At 46.2% G+C, this 15,770-nt stretch overlaps 1 protein-coding gene across 7 annotated transcripts in view; it reads right to left on the bottom strand.

The window, feature by feature from the left end:
- Nucleotides 1-15,770, bottom strand: part of SLC44A5 (solute carrier family 44 member 5) — a 776,473-nt gene that overhangs the window by 217,229 nt on the left and 543,474 nt on the right. For all 7 annotated transcript variants that reach the window (XM_086953881.1, XM_086953880.1, XM_086953875.1 and 4 more), the window contains exons 5-6: nucleotides 15,519-15,603; nucleotides 5,983-6,108 (exon numbers count right to left, since the gene is read on the bottom strand). In XM_086953881.1, the coding sequence (XP_086810007.1) occupies nucleotides 5,983-6,108; nucleotides 15,519-15,603 (211 nt within the window). The remainder of the gene's footprint in view (nucleotides 1-5,982; nucleotides 6,109-15,518; nucleotides 15,604-15,770) is intronic.

Raw genomic sequence — 15,770 nt, forward strand, 5'->3', positions numbered from 1 at the left:
ATCTATGGCAGTTCACACCTCAGCCTAAGGAAAAACACATGTTCAGACTTGTAAACCTGCAAACTTCCTGAGTCACAAAACTGAGGGGTACCTCTGAATAGACCTATATTACTTTTTCAATTAAATTTTTCACAAATACTTTAAGAGAAGGATGCTATAAGTAAGAAAACGTCATGTAATTTATTCAAAACATTATTTTATTATTTTTCTTTTTTGTTTTGTAGTTTGTCTATTTATACATAAATACAAATTACTTTGTGACACGCAAAAATGATTTTAAATAACATGTTGTTCTGCTGCTAATGGGAAAGTTCGACAATTACATATAACTGTAAAGTGTATATATAATGTGTATCTCATTTTCATCTCACTGGGGAAGTTCAACAATTGCATATAACTGTAAAGTATATATACAATGTGTATCTCAGTTTGAATTCAATGTGTGTGCAGTACAAAGACCAGTGTTTTATACATACAGGGTGGAGTCTTTTTGTGGTGTACACAGTGTGTTGCGAGGGTGGGGTTGTGCCCTGAGGATAGGTATGATTGCTCGGAGCCAAGCTACCCAAGGGTGAGCACAGGTTATCAGACACAAGTACCATACTCATCCTATCTAGAATGGTGGCTTCTGATTGGCTTCGATGCATCCCAGCCAGCTGAAACCACTTGGTCTAATACTCTCTTCAAACTAGAGTAATCAAGACATTAATACACTGAAGTGTGTAGACTCAGAAATTGACACCATCTGCCTTCTTGAGTAGCACTTGGGGGAGAAACAACAGGGCATGTCCTGCTTAGAAGACAACCTCTGCACAACTAAAGAGAGCTTCTTTCTCAACTATAACAAATAGCCATGCTCAGGAATGGATCAGCAGCTGACCCTTGCTAACAAAGGTCACTGCTGCATTTCTAAATCAGCCCTCGTGCCATCCTCCTACACTTCAGTGTATGTGGCTATACCATTTTACTCTAAAATATAAACAATACACTACTGCTATCTGAGGTGACCTTACCAGAGCCTTTCATCTTCTGCTATGGTTTTCCACACGGCTATCCAAAATCGATCCCACTGGTCTCTGCAACCAACCAGTCACAGTAACCATGGAGTCCCTCTAACAGTCACCTACACACAATACACACATGACACACTCACAGGGTTTTCAGTGGTTGGTGTAGGCATTAAATTCAAGGTGAACTTTACTTGAGCGGGATCTGTTTAGTAATATTAATCAGAAAAACAGTGAGCTGTCACCACATCTTAAAGTATATGTCCCAGGACTAGGATAGTAGTTCCAGGTCGACTAGGCACTGTGCTTAGTGCACCCTTCCAGATCAGCATAATGCATATTTATTTAGACAAAAGGCATTTTCAACCCCTTGTAAATGGCTGCCTACAAAATAATGTAGAGTTGTATGGGAAAGCAGAGCTCCTTACCTGTGTTCACATTCCCTGCCGAAAAACTATTTCTTACATCAGGCCATGTCCTTGAAATAGACAGGTGCTGCTTTAGGAAAATGCTACCAGGCAGCGAAGACACATGTATAAGCATGCACTTACCCCGTAGACTACGGCCCACTCCCTAAAGGCCACCCACAATCATTTCCAAAGGGTAAGCTGTCCAGCAGGAACTATTTACCTTCTGCAAATCAGTTACCTACTCAACTCGTAGTTTGGTAACTAATCAATAGTTTGCAACTGCAATTGCGGTTGAAACTTAAAATAATAATACTCTTTATTGGATGTCTAGTGAATACCAAGAGTATACATGTTCATGAAGGCATGGCAAGTTGACCCTGTGCTAGGGAACAGACCAAATATAGACTTCTTACTTGATCTATCATTGATTAAAAGTGGATTTTGCCGGTCCCAAGCACATTATATCTACCATACCTGAGAGAATTTGAAGAGGGTAAGGAAGAGGGAGTAAGAAAAAGGATTCAACATACTTTTTGAGAAACAAAGAGTCATTATGTCTTTCTGTAAAAATATAAGAATAGCAAGCTGTCATTGCAAACTACATTATCCAAGGGATGGCTCCAGAGTTGTGGTGCTTGGCAAGAGGAATAGTTCTGTTCTTTGAGTTGCTTTTATTGTCTGGATTTCCATTATTAAATGGGATGTACTTCAAGTCTTCCAGTTAGGTGTTATTAATCCTCCAAGTAGCCAGCATAACCTGACGTACACGTTGTGAATGATACATGCTATGAATTTTGCTGTCTGAAGGTAGGCACCAGAGATCAGTCAAAAATGGTGGGAGCTGCTGCAACACAGCAAGCAGTTGTTGAAAGTATGAAATATGACCTCGAGAGGAGCTATGATTGATTTGGGTATGGGAGGCTAGATTGTCAAGCATTGCTGCTATACAAAATGGGGAAAAATAGTTATGTGACCTGCAACCTGATTGGAAGGATTCAGTCTCCTTAGTAGGAGGGGTTGGAAGATTATTTTGCTGAATTTGGAAATATTATGAATAATAGTTTTTGGTTTGGGATATCTGGTTAACAATACATAAAATGCAATTCATAAATAGTTTTTTCTGATCTGCAAGTTGTAATCCAGAATTATTTTGTCACGTCATATATCAGACAGAGGAACCAATGTGATTCTTCATGAGAGATCAAGGGGCACATGCAGGAAAGATACATTTGCGAATAACTAAATAGCAATTTTTAAGAAATCGTTATTTGGTAATTGCAAAATCTAATGCATTAAAACAGGCTGCAAATAGCAATTCTCTAATTGCGATTCCTTAAGAATTGCAAACGCAATTAGGGAATCACGATTTGCTATTGCGACTCTATTCTTTCCTAGGGGCCTCAAGGCCCATAGGCGGGAATAGCCTTGCATTGCCAAAATTATGATTCCCTAATTAGTAATCTCAAATTAGGCAATGCAAAGGCAAGGGTGCCCAGGGTCCTAAGGCCCCCCTGAGGCACCCCTAATAAAAAGCTGGTGCACATGTAAGACACATGCCTATGTGCGCCACATGGCACTTTGAAAAATGCAGTTTTGTGTATTTTTCAAAGTATGCACATATTAGCATCTACTTGAAGTTGATGCTAATTAGCGTTTCCTAAATGCACAATTCACATTTAGGAAAGGCTTCTTGTATATGCATTAGGAATCGCAACGTGTGATTCACTATTTGCATTCTCAATTTCGGTAATCGCAAAAAATTGCGATTACCTAAATTGCGAATCTCAAAAACTTTCATGCATTGCGAAAGGCCATTTTGCGATCGCAAACAGCAGATTTTTGAAAATCGCAAAACACCTTGATGCATGTGCCCCCAAGTTTTTTAACGTAGCTTTCCTTTGAGAGAGCTCCAGGATTCGAAGTGATTTGCAGAATTCAAACATCACTTATCGGAAAAGGCAAAGATAAACATGATAGATGTGAAAAGGATTCAAAGGGAGCATTACAATGTTTGTTTCCAATTGTGTAATTCTTAAGGGATCATATATAAAACTCTGCATAATATTGTAATGTTTATGTTTATTCGATTTATAAAGCGCGCAACTATCCGTAGGTGTCTCAGCGCTGAGGACTAGACCAAAGAAGGTTAACGTAGCACGTTTATTGGTTGAAAAGCCATGTCTTTATCTGTCTCCTGAAGGTAAGCAGGTTAGGGCTTGTCTTGATGTTGGGGGGAAGTTTGTTCAAGAGTTTAGTGGTCGCACACATAAAGGATCTGTCACCCAATGAGGCTTTTTCTGTACGGGGGACAATTAGCAGGTTTGCGGTAGAGGAACGCAGTTGTCTGGGGGGATTGTACGGACGGAGGGAATGTTTGTGAAGGTCAGGTCTGATGGAATGAATGGCCTTGTATGCGATGCAAAGAGCCTTAAACTTGGCTCTGCTTCTGACAGGCAGCCAGTGGAGGCGGCGGACCACTTTGGAGATGGGTTTAAATTTGGGAGTGCCTGTCAGGAGCCTGGCTGCTGCGTTTTGTACCAGTTGGAGTTTGTTAAGAACTCTTTCCTGTGCATTAATGAATAGGCTGTTGCAGTAGTCCACTTTGTACATGACAAGTGTGCTGATTAGTGTTTTGCAGCAGTGGGTGGGAGGTATGGTAGAAGTTTCTTTATGATTTTAATTATATAGAAAGCTGAGGGGACTACTGAATTAGCGTGGTGTATGAACGACAGCTTAGTGTCGAAAATGACTCCGAGATTTCTAACTTTTAAAACAGATCAAGACATAAATGTTAATAACATGATCCGTTGTTGTTTTTAAAGCATTCTGAGTAAAAACTATGCGAAAGTACAAAGAGAAGAGTATGCTTGTCTCTTCCCACTTCCAAGTGTTTTTTACACTTTAAGTTGCTGTAAAGGCTTGCAAATAATCCCAGAAAGAGATTACACACATTTGAGGATGACATGTTTTAACCCAAAAAATCACTTCCTTTTTAAATTAACAACGCACACCGTTTCTGCCTCATCATTATAAACACTAGCTAGGGATATAATATGGCCACTGTCATACAAGATTTTAGCACATTTCAGGGCCATTGAAAAGAATTATATGAATTGTGGGAGGACTCTTCATTTTGCTGCAAATATTTGGGAGCTCTTCGGATTCCTCATAATTTTTTGCAATTGGTTATGTTGAAAAACATATTTGATTTCGAAATTGAGAGGTGACTGGCTCTGAGAAGAATGGAAACACAAAATAGTTACAGGCAGTTCTCTAGTCTGTGATGGAATGAAGCAAAATTAAGAACTCGGTCGTGTTTAGGGGAAATGTGATAGGACAGTGATAATGTATAAAATGTATCATATGTGTCTTTAACATTATGACCAGTAGATGGGGCAGCAGGACTAGAAAGCTCACATGTTCACAAACGCAACTTTAATTTCCAGAAATAAACGAATTGCTGACAGTGTATGGCTTATATATTTCTGTGTTGATTGTTTACATGTTTTAATAAACGGTTTTACCCGGTTTCCTTTTAACCCTACGATATATTCTAAGGTTGTTTTTTTTAAAATAATTATGAGGTTAAGGGATTGGATTCATGGCGTGTTATTACTTGCAGTGCACAAATAATATACCAGTGATCCTGCTTCTAGGATTAAGAAACAATAAAACAAAACGTATGATATAGAATCACGGAACGAAAGCAATCACATAGGCAGAATGCAGAGTACAACTCAATGGGAAATAACAGTAAATAAATACACCAAGACTGAATTTTAAGTTATATGGAAAGTTATATACATTATAAAGTGGGTATGACAGACTATTTTTGGGAGGGTGTACAAAATTGAACGGTTCTCAAACATAGATAGATAGATAGATAGATAGATAGATAGATAGATAGATAGATAGATAGATAGATAGATAGATAGATAGATAGATAGATTGATTGATTGAGCTGTGAGTAACCAAACTTCAGCACAACACGGTGGCATGGTGCGGTACCTTCGATGTTAATCGCTAGGAAAAAACACATAACCATTTGGAATTTGGAAGGTGAGCAGCTGGTTGCTTTTTGGTTTCCTAATGATATGTCTATAAGGAAGATATATCAGGAAGGCGCAAATAGAGCAAAAGCTGTGCTTGGGCTGTTCTTAATTTGAGCGGGCGGGGGGGTTGCATTCTTTTTTAGAGACACGTCCTTTTTTTTCCTTTATCAGACTTTGACCCAGAACAACGGAGACTCCTCGCGACATGATGCGTCATACAGTAAATATGACGCATCCATCATGTCGCAAGGAGGGCGCACTGAAACCTGTTGCATCACTGTTTTCACGCAGCAATGTGATAGTTTTCATAAATAAGGCCCTGTATATGGTCAATTGACCAGGAAAGTTGTTCCCTGGTTGTCATATTGCAAAATGTCAAGATTTTTAACCTTCTCTACAAGTCCCTTCCCTTCCCCTTCAACAGCGAAAGTTTGTCAGAACCTATCTCAGAATGAAACCTGTAGGAATTTTACACAAATTGGTAAACTATTGATCAACATTGATCACACTTACCTTCGACGGATTATTAAATCCAGGTTTACAGAACTGCCTATAATATTCCCAGTAGCTTGTGTTGTACCTGTTTCTTTGCATATCAATATAGGTTGCAAACCTATCAGGGCACTTGGAAACACAGAGCTGAAATGAAAACATACACAATTGTAATGACCTGTAAAAGGGCACAGAGGCTGAATAGATAGAAGAAATATGCAAGATTATCAATATAACAATTGTTATAGAAGATTTTTTACATACTTTGAATGATTTAATAGCGCCTTCCTTGGAAATATTAATGTTTTTCAATGTGCTGTTAACACAGTATTTTTACAATAGACAGCAAAGTCCTCTACCTAAATAAGCACAGTTGAACGGTTGGCTCTCCGTGCCTCATTGTGTTTCTCTCTCTCTCTCTCTCTCTCTCTCTCTCTCTCTCTCTCTCTCTCTCTCTCTCTCTCTTTCTCTCTCTCTCGCTTTCTCTCTCCCTCTCTCTTTCACGCTCCTTTTCCCCTCCACACACACTCTGCCTTTGCCTCTTTCTCTCACTCTTTGCCTTTGATTTGACTTTTTCTCTCACTCTTTGCCTTAGCTTTCCTCTCTTTCTCTCACTTGTTTCTATTACTTGGCCTCTTCATTTGTTTACTTTGCTTAACCTCTTTTTTTCCACGCTCTGCCTTTGCTTTGTGTCCCTTTTCTTTGTGGCTCTTTTCTTTGTGCCTTTTTACTTTGCTCCTCGTTTCCTTTTGCCACTTTACTATGTGCCTTACCTTGTACCACCATCTTTCCCCAGCCCTCAACCCTCTTCCGCGCTGTTCCTCTTCACGCCTTCCCCGTGCCTTACCTGCTCTCCTGCATCTTCCTCCCACCTCTTTTTGCTACCTATTCTTCCCGACTACCTTTAGTCCCGCCCCTGTGCTCCTCCCCCTTTCAGGACCTACTTAATATTGGCGGCAGTGTGTTTGTGCAGCTCGCAAACGAAAAGCAAGCCCCTTTAAGCATGTCCGTGCCTGGACCGCGTCCAGCACCACATCCCCATGTCAAATCACAAGCCACATGGACAGGGCACGGTTATGCAACAGTCAAATCAATTCCCCTTTTGGAAAATAAACCTCATACACCTCAATCTCTCTTCACCCAAATCTTCACGTAACTCACTCAAAAGCCCCAAACATAATAGTACAACAACAATATGGAACCCTTTGCAAATTCAATAAGGTATATCACAAAAATAGACCATTGTTTTCTGGGTAAAAAACAAGAATGCGAGTGATCCCAAAGTGCAAATCACCATAATATCAGTAAACACATTGGTGTACAGTGAAATATAAAAAAATACGCAAAACAAATCACATAAATATTGTAAAACAAAGTTAGACCAAGAGAAACACATAAGATACTAAACTATTGTCTATTTTGTAAGTACCACCCTGCTCAGCACATTATCCTCGATGCATGATACAATCTCATAGTGACATCTATTTCATCAGCAAATCGAAGCAGAGTTTGTAACTATAGGAGGGTTGGCACGTTTCGATGAGCTTCCACTTTTAGCCACCTTCTTCAGGACAATAACAATAATTATCCCACAATTTACAACACAAAAATAGCTAAAACCAAACAATACAGATTCCACTTCTCACTAGGGGCCTGTCTTGCATCAATCACAGGTCCCCAGCTTTCATTTTATCTATAGACTTTGGGTATTTTTGCAAAACCGCTTTCTTGTTCTCACATTCACCCTCTACCAGATTTCAATTGCCTCTTGCACACCTTCATGTTATGGGGCAGGTTTCACTAATGTGTAGGCTTGTGTTAGAAAGTTTGTGGCTTTCACCGGGACAGAGCAAAACATGGTTGTCGCGCACGTTTTTGTGTCTGTCACTGGTTAGTATATTGCCTCCTCTGTGTTATATTCACCTACATATTAATGTTTTGTAGGTCTCCTGGAGTTTGCAGTTAAAACATCTGGTTTCTTCAGTGTATCTTCCGCGTAACCATCGGTGTATGTATCTATGTTATGGTAGATGCATTCATAGTGCGACAAATAAGCCTTCTCAAGTTTCATTAATCAAACTTCGACAAGCTTGCACACTCAGAATGAATGTATGACAGAATTCTGCATATGTTCTTCACGCATGCCTTAGGAACTCCGAAATTTAAACAAATGTGTCTTTAGCACGCATTTGTTCCGCATGCAAGTCGTTTTAACGACTTGCCTTAGGGGGCCGCGGGATATTGGAATAGTTTAATTTACTATTCCAACTCCAGTCAGCGCAACAGTAGGAAATGTGTTGGACTTTAATTCCAACACCGCTCCACCGTTGCACCCCCTAAAGCAAGTCGTTGTAATGACATACGTGCAGAACGATGGCGTGCTAAAGATGCATTCGTTCTGTTGCCAGCGCTGTGAAGGCACAGTGTGATTCTGGCTTCGCCCTAAAGAATGTTTCCCCTCAGAATAGCATGACATTTCTGCTCATTCCAAGTGTGACCGAATATCCGACTGATAATTCTGCTCATTCTGAGTGTGCTCTAATATCCAACCATGTCTAGGAGAGTTTATCACTTCCATCACTCCTTTTTACTACCACCTTTTGATGCATTGTGACAGAGGTGAACAGGACTGGTCTCACACCATCAGGCAAGCAACAAAAGAACATAGTGGAATGAATCCATTTGACATCAGTATGTGTTCCTATTCAATAGGATCATCATTTTGTGATTCTGTTTGACAAAAATGCTAAGACATGACCGTTCCGACCTGATACGTCTGTGTGATGTAGAGTTAATTGGTGCAACACAAAATATAAGAGTGAAGAAATACCTAGCTGCAATGAAGCTTTGTGAGCTGCAGCACTCCTTATGATATGGACTGTAACTCAAAAGACGGTCAAAGACACAGACTGAAGAGGTTATGCATTACCTTTGTATTGCACTTTATTTAAACAAAATAAAAACTTCTTAAACTGAAAAAAAAAAACTCTAGCATTGCATATTTCAAACACCAGTTTTAATATACGTCTATCAATATTTAGTTGGATAATGCTCATAAAGAGCCATTACGTACCGCTTGACATTTCCAATGAAATCACCCTTCCATTAGTTGAACATTTCCTAAATGTAGATATATGCAGAGGGGCATAGCCATCATTTGTACAGAAGGTGCAGTGCCACCAGGGTCCAGGAATGTGAGAGGCTCACTTCACCTTAATTATGTCTGTCTTTTCCTACCTACCAGGGGAGCAGAGGGCCTATTTTCCTTCATTTCTTATTCCAATGTATGTGTTCTAGGATTCCAGCAAGGGAACCAAGAGACTTGTTTACAAAGAATTGGCATAGGGCAGCATCGCAAGTCATTTTGCTGCCCTGTCCTGCCCTACTCCAATTAGAAAGGGTGCAATGCACCATATTTACAAGATACAGTGCATTCTTGTCCTTTCAACCAGTGCCGGCGCACAATTTGCAGCTGAGCGCCATTACCCCCAGGTCCCTTATGTCCTCGGCCCATTCATAACTTATGGAGATAACCATCTCCCGACAGAAAATAAAACATGAGGAATGCTGGGATATCCCTACTGCCCCTCCCCCCGGGAGTACAAAGGTAGGATCTACCCAGCAGCCCTCCTGTTCTTTTTTTCTGTCTTCGACAGAATGGTTGATGGATGCTGTTGGTGATGATGGGCTGCACCTGCTCCTGCTGAGCTTGGGTGGCGTGCAGGCTCTTCTGGCTCCTGCTGCCCGGCTGCCTGGCTTCGCGGGCAGGGGTGGTATTTCCTGATGTGTATGCCCCCCGGCCTGCCGGCTTGCTGGGGGGTATTGCTTCTTCGCGGCCGTGGCTCCGGTTTTCCGGCCCTTTGCGGCTGGTGCGCCGCCTCCCGGTTGCTTCCGGGTCGCTGTGCGCGTCTCCCCGAGCCTGGCCGGGTGGGAGACGCGCTGCGCTGGATGGTCGATCCCGGATCCGGCTGTTGTTGTGTGGGGGCCTTGCTGATGCTGCTCAGGCCCCCGCTCCGGGTGAGTCCCGCTTTTGCAGTGTTTATACTCCCTCTGTCTGTGTTGTGCTGTTTGTTCCGGCTGTCACTTTGAGTTCTGCTGTGTTTTCTGGTACTGCGTTGAAAACCTGGAAAGCTTGTTTTTGCACTCCTGCCTCGGATGTCTCGAGGCTGCCGCTGCTGCTGAGGCCTGCCTGGGAGCGTGGTGCTCGGTCTCCGGCTGCAGTTCCCTAGCTTCCCCCGGAGGGTGCTCGGATGCGGCATATCTTGTTCCGGAGTGTTCCATGTGGTGCCAGTGCATGTGGCGTTACAGCAAAAGCTGCCGACTTTGGAGCTGGTGACCCAAGTTCGGTCCTCGGCATTGGTTCGACATCCTGTGATTAAATCTTTGCATTGCCTTTTTGGTTCTGCCCTCTTAGCTGCAGGCCCTGATCCCGGAGCTGCCTGTGTGTGTGGGCGCTACACTGCATGCTGCCCTACGCCCCCTCTGCTCGCCTCATCTTGGTAGGTCTTGGATGGGGGTGTGCGACGGAGGCTTGTTTTTGCTGTTTGATAGTTGCATGATAGCTAGGTCGCTGCTCTGTCCTTACTCTCATGGGCCCGGGTCTGGGGGGGGGGGGGGGGTGCTACCTGCCGCTGTGGTGGGGCTGCTCTGTCCCTGACACTCTGCCTGTCATGCCCTTTCGACTTGGACGGACGACTTAGCGGTGGGTGGTCCAGGTTCTAGTCTCGGCGGGGGCGCTCTTCCTCCAGTGTTTCTCGGCGGATCTCATTTTCTCGCGGTTCCTTCCGACTTGGCAGGGTTCCTCAGAGTCAGGGAGTGGTTGTGTTCTGTCGGCTGCCTCTGCCGTCTTTGGTGCTGCCACCCTTGGTTCGTGCCTCCTATCGACTCGCCACGCTTCTGAGTGCGGCGCTGGGCTTTGGGTCTCAGTTTCTGGGGTGCTTTCCTAGGCCCGGGTCTGGATGGGTGTGTGCGCTGCTGCCTGCCATGGTGGCTGGTTTGGCTGTTCTTTGGCCTCTGTTTTGTTCTGGGTCTGGTGGCTCTGTGGACCTCTTCCCTTCTGGGTGTGCGGTTTCCTTTGGCCTTCCTGTGCGCTTGTTGTGCGGGGGTCTGTGTGAGAAGCTGTGCGGGGTGCTTTCCTTGTTCTCGTTGCCTGCCTGTTTCACTGCGGCTGGGTGTGGGTGCCTTTCTCCTTGATGTGGGCTCCTCGCTGCCGTGCTGCTGCTTGTCCGCCTCCTGGGTTGCCTTGGCTGGCACTTCCTTTTGCTGTGTTGGTTGGCACTTTGCCCTCTGTCGGTCCTCCGGTCCCCTGTGCGGCGTTTGGTTGGCCTCCGCTCTGGCGGTTTTGTGCCTCTGTTTGGAGTCGGGGCTTGCTTGTGGGCTCTGTGCAGCCTTACTTTTGGGGTTTCCTGCTGCAGCTGTTTCAGGGGTCCGCGCTACCTTCGGCTGGCCCCGGTTCTCCGGTGGTGGACGTTCCGTGGGTCTGTTCCCTTGGTTCTCTTCTTCGGGGGTTCCCCTGCTCTTGGCGCCTCTGGGGGTGTTTGCCCTTTCTGTTTCTGGCTTGGGTTCCGGTCGCCTCTGTGGTGGCTGGTTCTTTTTGCTGCTCCTGCCTTTGCTTGCTCGTGGGTTCCCTGTGTGGTTGGGGTTTCCCTGCCTGCTTGATTGGGCCTTGCCCTCTGGTGCTCTGGTGTCGGTGTCGCTTCTTTTTCTGCTTCGGCGGCCTGTTTGGGTTGCCTTCTGCTTCCGTCCTGTTCTTCCTCGGTGGTCTTGCCTCCTCTGCGGGCTGGCTGTTGTGGCCTCTGCCCTGCTTGGGGATCCTGGTTCTTCCCTTCAGGGTTCCTGGTCCTGTTCCTCCTTTTCCTTGGCTGCGCCTGGTTCCTCTCGTAGGTGCCGATGGTTCTTTGGTTCTTTGGGGTGCTCTCTCCCCTCTGCCTCTGCTTGGGTGGCTTGTGCTGCCTTGGGTCCGGCTGTTCTGTTCCTCCCGGCCTGCGCCTGTTGTCGGGCGTGGTGCGTGGTGGGGGCCTGCTTGAGTCCTTCTGGTGCTGTGGCCTTCCCTTTGCTAGGTTCTGCTGTTTCCTGGCTTCCCCTCCTGTGTCTGCTGTGTTGCCTGCCTGGGGCCTCCTGGCGGCTGCCGGGTCCTGTCATGCCTCCTATTCTCGGGGTTGGTGTGTTGTTCCCACGCTCCGCTGTCTGCTCGGTAGCTTGGTCTGGCCTGGTTGGTTTCTGCCTGGCCGCCTGGAGCTGCGGGGTGCGATTGGCTTCTTGCTTTGGTTTTCTTCCCTGCCTCTTTTGGTTTTGGTGGTGGTGCGGGGAGGCCGTTGTTGTTGCCTCTCCTGGGCCTGTGGGTTTTTCTCTCCCCGGGTGTCTGCTGGGTCTGCCTCCCGGCCTGCCGGGCTTGCTGGGCGGCATGGCTTCCTCCTGGCCGGTGTTCCGGTTTCTCAGCCCTTTGTGGCAGGTGCGCCGCCTCCCCGTTTCTTCCGGGTCGCTGTGCGCGTCTCCCCGTTGCTTGGCCGTGTGGGAGGCGCGCTGCGCTGGTTGCTGTGGCCTGCGTTTGCTTCTGCTTAACTTTCAGCAGTGGCTTTCTGTGGTGGCCTGTTGCCTTGGGCTTCCTCCCTGTTGGCTCCTGTTCTGGGCCGGTCTGCTTTCTGTTTGTGCGTCCTGCTCTGGGTTGCCTGGTTGTGCTCTTTCTGCGGTCCTGGGCTGCCTGGTTGAGTCTCTTCTGGGAGTTTCTTGGGTGGCTTGGCACTTCTTTGCGGGTGCCCTGTCTGTCTGTGGGGTGGCTGGTCCCTGTGTCTTGGGGTTCCGGTTGCTTGTGGGTGTGGTGTGTTCCGGTCTGCTTCTTGTTTCTGGCCGTCACGCTGTTGCCTTCTTGTTTTCCCTTCTTGCCTCTTCTAGGGTTCGTTGGGGCATCGGCGGGGCTGTTGGCTCTCGGGCCTGTGCTCTGTTGGGGTCTTTCCTTCTTTGTCCTTCCCTGGTTTTGGGTTGGTTCTGGGGGTTGCTTTTGGCTTCGGCTTTGGCATCCTGTCTGTGTCCTCGGTTGCGGCTTTTCGCCGTGCGGGGTTCGTCCCCTGTGCGTGCCCTGCCTTGGGTCTTGCCGGGCTGTGGGATGTGGTTTGCTTGTACTTTCCTCCCTGGCTGCGGTTGCTTCTGTGAGGTCCTCTGGGGTGGTTTTGCCTCTGTCTCTCTGGCCTCTGGGTTTCTGCCCCGGTCCTTTGCTTGGGCTGTTTGGGGTCTTTGTGCCTGGCCTGTCTCTGGTTTGGCTTGGCTTGGCTGTGGGTGTTGTGTCCTTCGTGGTTCCCTTGCTATTGTCTTGGGTCCTCCGGGTCCTTGGCCTGTCCGGTTGCACTCCTGCTTTGGTGTTCTGGTTTGCCTTCTTCGGGCTGTTGCTTCCTGCTCCCGTTTCCTCCGCTTTGGCTGGAGTTCTGTTTTGGGGTTCCTAGGGTTCCTTCGGTTCCCTTTCCTCTTTTTCCGGGTCTCTTTGTCCTGGTTGGTTGCCCTTGTTGGTTCTTCCTGCTCGGGTTTCCTGGTGGTGCTGGTTCCCTTTGCCTTGTGTCCTCGTCTTGCGGGACCTGGTGGCTTGGTTCCTGGGGTTTGCTCTTCGTTCCCTGGTGCCTGGGTTTTCTCTCTTTCCCTGTCCGTGGGCTCAGTCTTGCGTTCCGGGTTGGGTACTGGTGGGCTTCCGCTGTTCTTCCGGGGTTGGTGTTTTTGGTCCTTTGGTTCCTCTGGTCCGCTTGTCTCCTGCCTGTTCTTGCCTGGGTTGTCTTCTTCTGCCCGTTTCTGGCTTGTTGGCCTGGTAGCTCTTGGCCTTTCTCTTTGTTTGGCCTCTCTTCTGCTGATGTCCTCTTACCTTTGGTGGCTTGGGTGTCTGTGCCTTCCCTGTCGCTGGTTGGCTGTCGGGTGATCCTGCGGTGGGCTGGTTGGCCTCTGTGGTGGCCTGTCTGGTCGTCTGGCTGTGCGCCCTTGCTCTTGTTGGGTGTCTGCTGGTCTGGTGGAGGTCCCTCTTGTCGGGGGCTCTGCCTCGGGTTTCCCCGGTTCTTCCTTTTTCCTTCTGCGGTTGCTGCCTTGGTGTGGTTTCCTGGGTTAGCTTCTGTTTGGGTTGGGAAGGCCGGCTTTTTCTGCTTTGGTATTTCTCTATAAGTTATGAATGGGCCGAGGACATAAGGGACCTGGGGGTAATGCTCTATTACTTACCGGTAATCTTCATTACTCCTGGTCCTGTTGTCCTCGGCCCATTCATACGCCCCTCCCTCCCTCCCAGGCGGCCGGCCTTCCTGTCTGGGCTTGTTTGTACAGGAGGGCTGCTGGGTAGATCCTACCTTTGTACTCCCGGGGGGAGGGGCAGTAGGGATATCCCAGCATTCCTCTTGTTTTATTTTCTGTCGGAAGATGGTTATCTCCATAAGTTATGAATGGGCCGAGGACAACGGCACCAGGAGTAATGAAGATTACCGGTAAGTAATAGAGCAATGCAGGCACCTTTGCACCATGGTGCAAGGGTATCTGTGCTGTCTGTATTATTTTTTTTGTGCAGGAAGGGGTACCTCACTGCACAAACACAACAAGAGATGTTTTTTTCGATCTATGTGTGCTGCAGAATGCAGCACACATGTAAAGAGGAAAAAATTAGGACAAATCTAAACATTTTGTCCTTGTTACTCCTGTTCTGGGGAGCATACTTTTTTGGCACTGCCCCAGAGTTGCTTGATGTTGTAAACCTGGGGCAGTGTCAAAATCCATGGGTGTTGAGTAGGAACACCCACTGCACTGCCCACGGAATGCCTCTTTGACGTAAATCAAGGCAGTGCTTTGCACTACCTTGCCTCACTTCATATCTATGAGGCAAAGCAACGCCATGCAGGGTGGCTTTGCATCGCCTCATAGATATGATTGAGAGGCCTGCGCCACTGGATCATCATAAAAAGCGACACTCTGGTGGCGCAGGCCTCCTGTAAATGAGGGCGCGAGTGTCCCGGAGTTATTGATCACCAGGTCTGTGATGACTCTCCTTTGCTGCCTTAGTAACCAATTATGATTCAAATACATGGGCTGCACACACCTATGCAGTATATGATTCATAATAAAAGTCATTTATTAAGTACCTCATAAAAAATTTAGACCTATTTTCATGAAATCTGTGACACACTGTAATAACTCAACCACCTGTTGAAAATGAGAAAAATCAATTGCATTAAATACATTTGACTAAGAAAAACTCATCGACCCCATGTGATAGTCCCATTCTATATGGGCCCATTTTTTAAATAGACTCCCTCCACTGCCTCCACCACACATGTGGCGGGAAAAAATCAAGGTAGCACTGTTGCTAAAATAAACTCTAAATATGTTAGTCCTCTTGTTCCAACACAACAATACTTTGCAGAACGTCTGTTCTGGTTCCCCCCTCTCTCTCTCTCTTACACACACAGCCACACATATGCACACACACACACGTTGTTTTGGGATGCCACATGTGTGTAATGCCACCATACTACAATCACATTGTCATCACTTCACATATTAAATAAACAGCCTACTCATGAATTAAAAGGGATTTCTCATACCTGTGTTGTGGGGCACTGCAGGTTTATGAGCACAATCGGGCTGGCACACTTTAAAATGTTAAAGTAAAACAAAATGGTCTTGTTCCTGAAACAATAGACACAAAATAGAACCAATTACAATCAAATACAACTGACATCACACAGTGCACTCAGTCGCAGAGGAACCACATGCTTTTGATTATGTCTGAAATAGTCTGGGCTTCACTGAGTAAGAGCGAATACTGTGTTTAAACTCACTCTTGATGAATTTAG

The sequence above is a fragment of the Lissotriton vulgaris genome, chromosome 1_1 (genome assembly GCF_964263255.1).
Source record: "Lissotriton vulgaris chromosome 1_1, aLisVul1.2, whole genome shotgun sequence".
Taxonomy (NCBI): Eukaryota; Metazoa; Chordata; class Amphibia; order Caudata; family Salamandridae; genus Lissotriton; species Lissotriton vulgaris.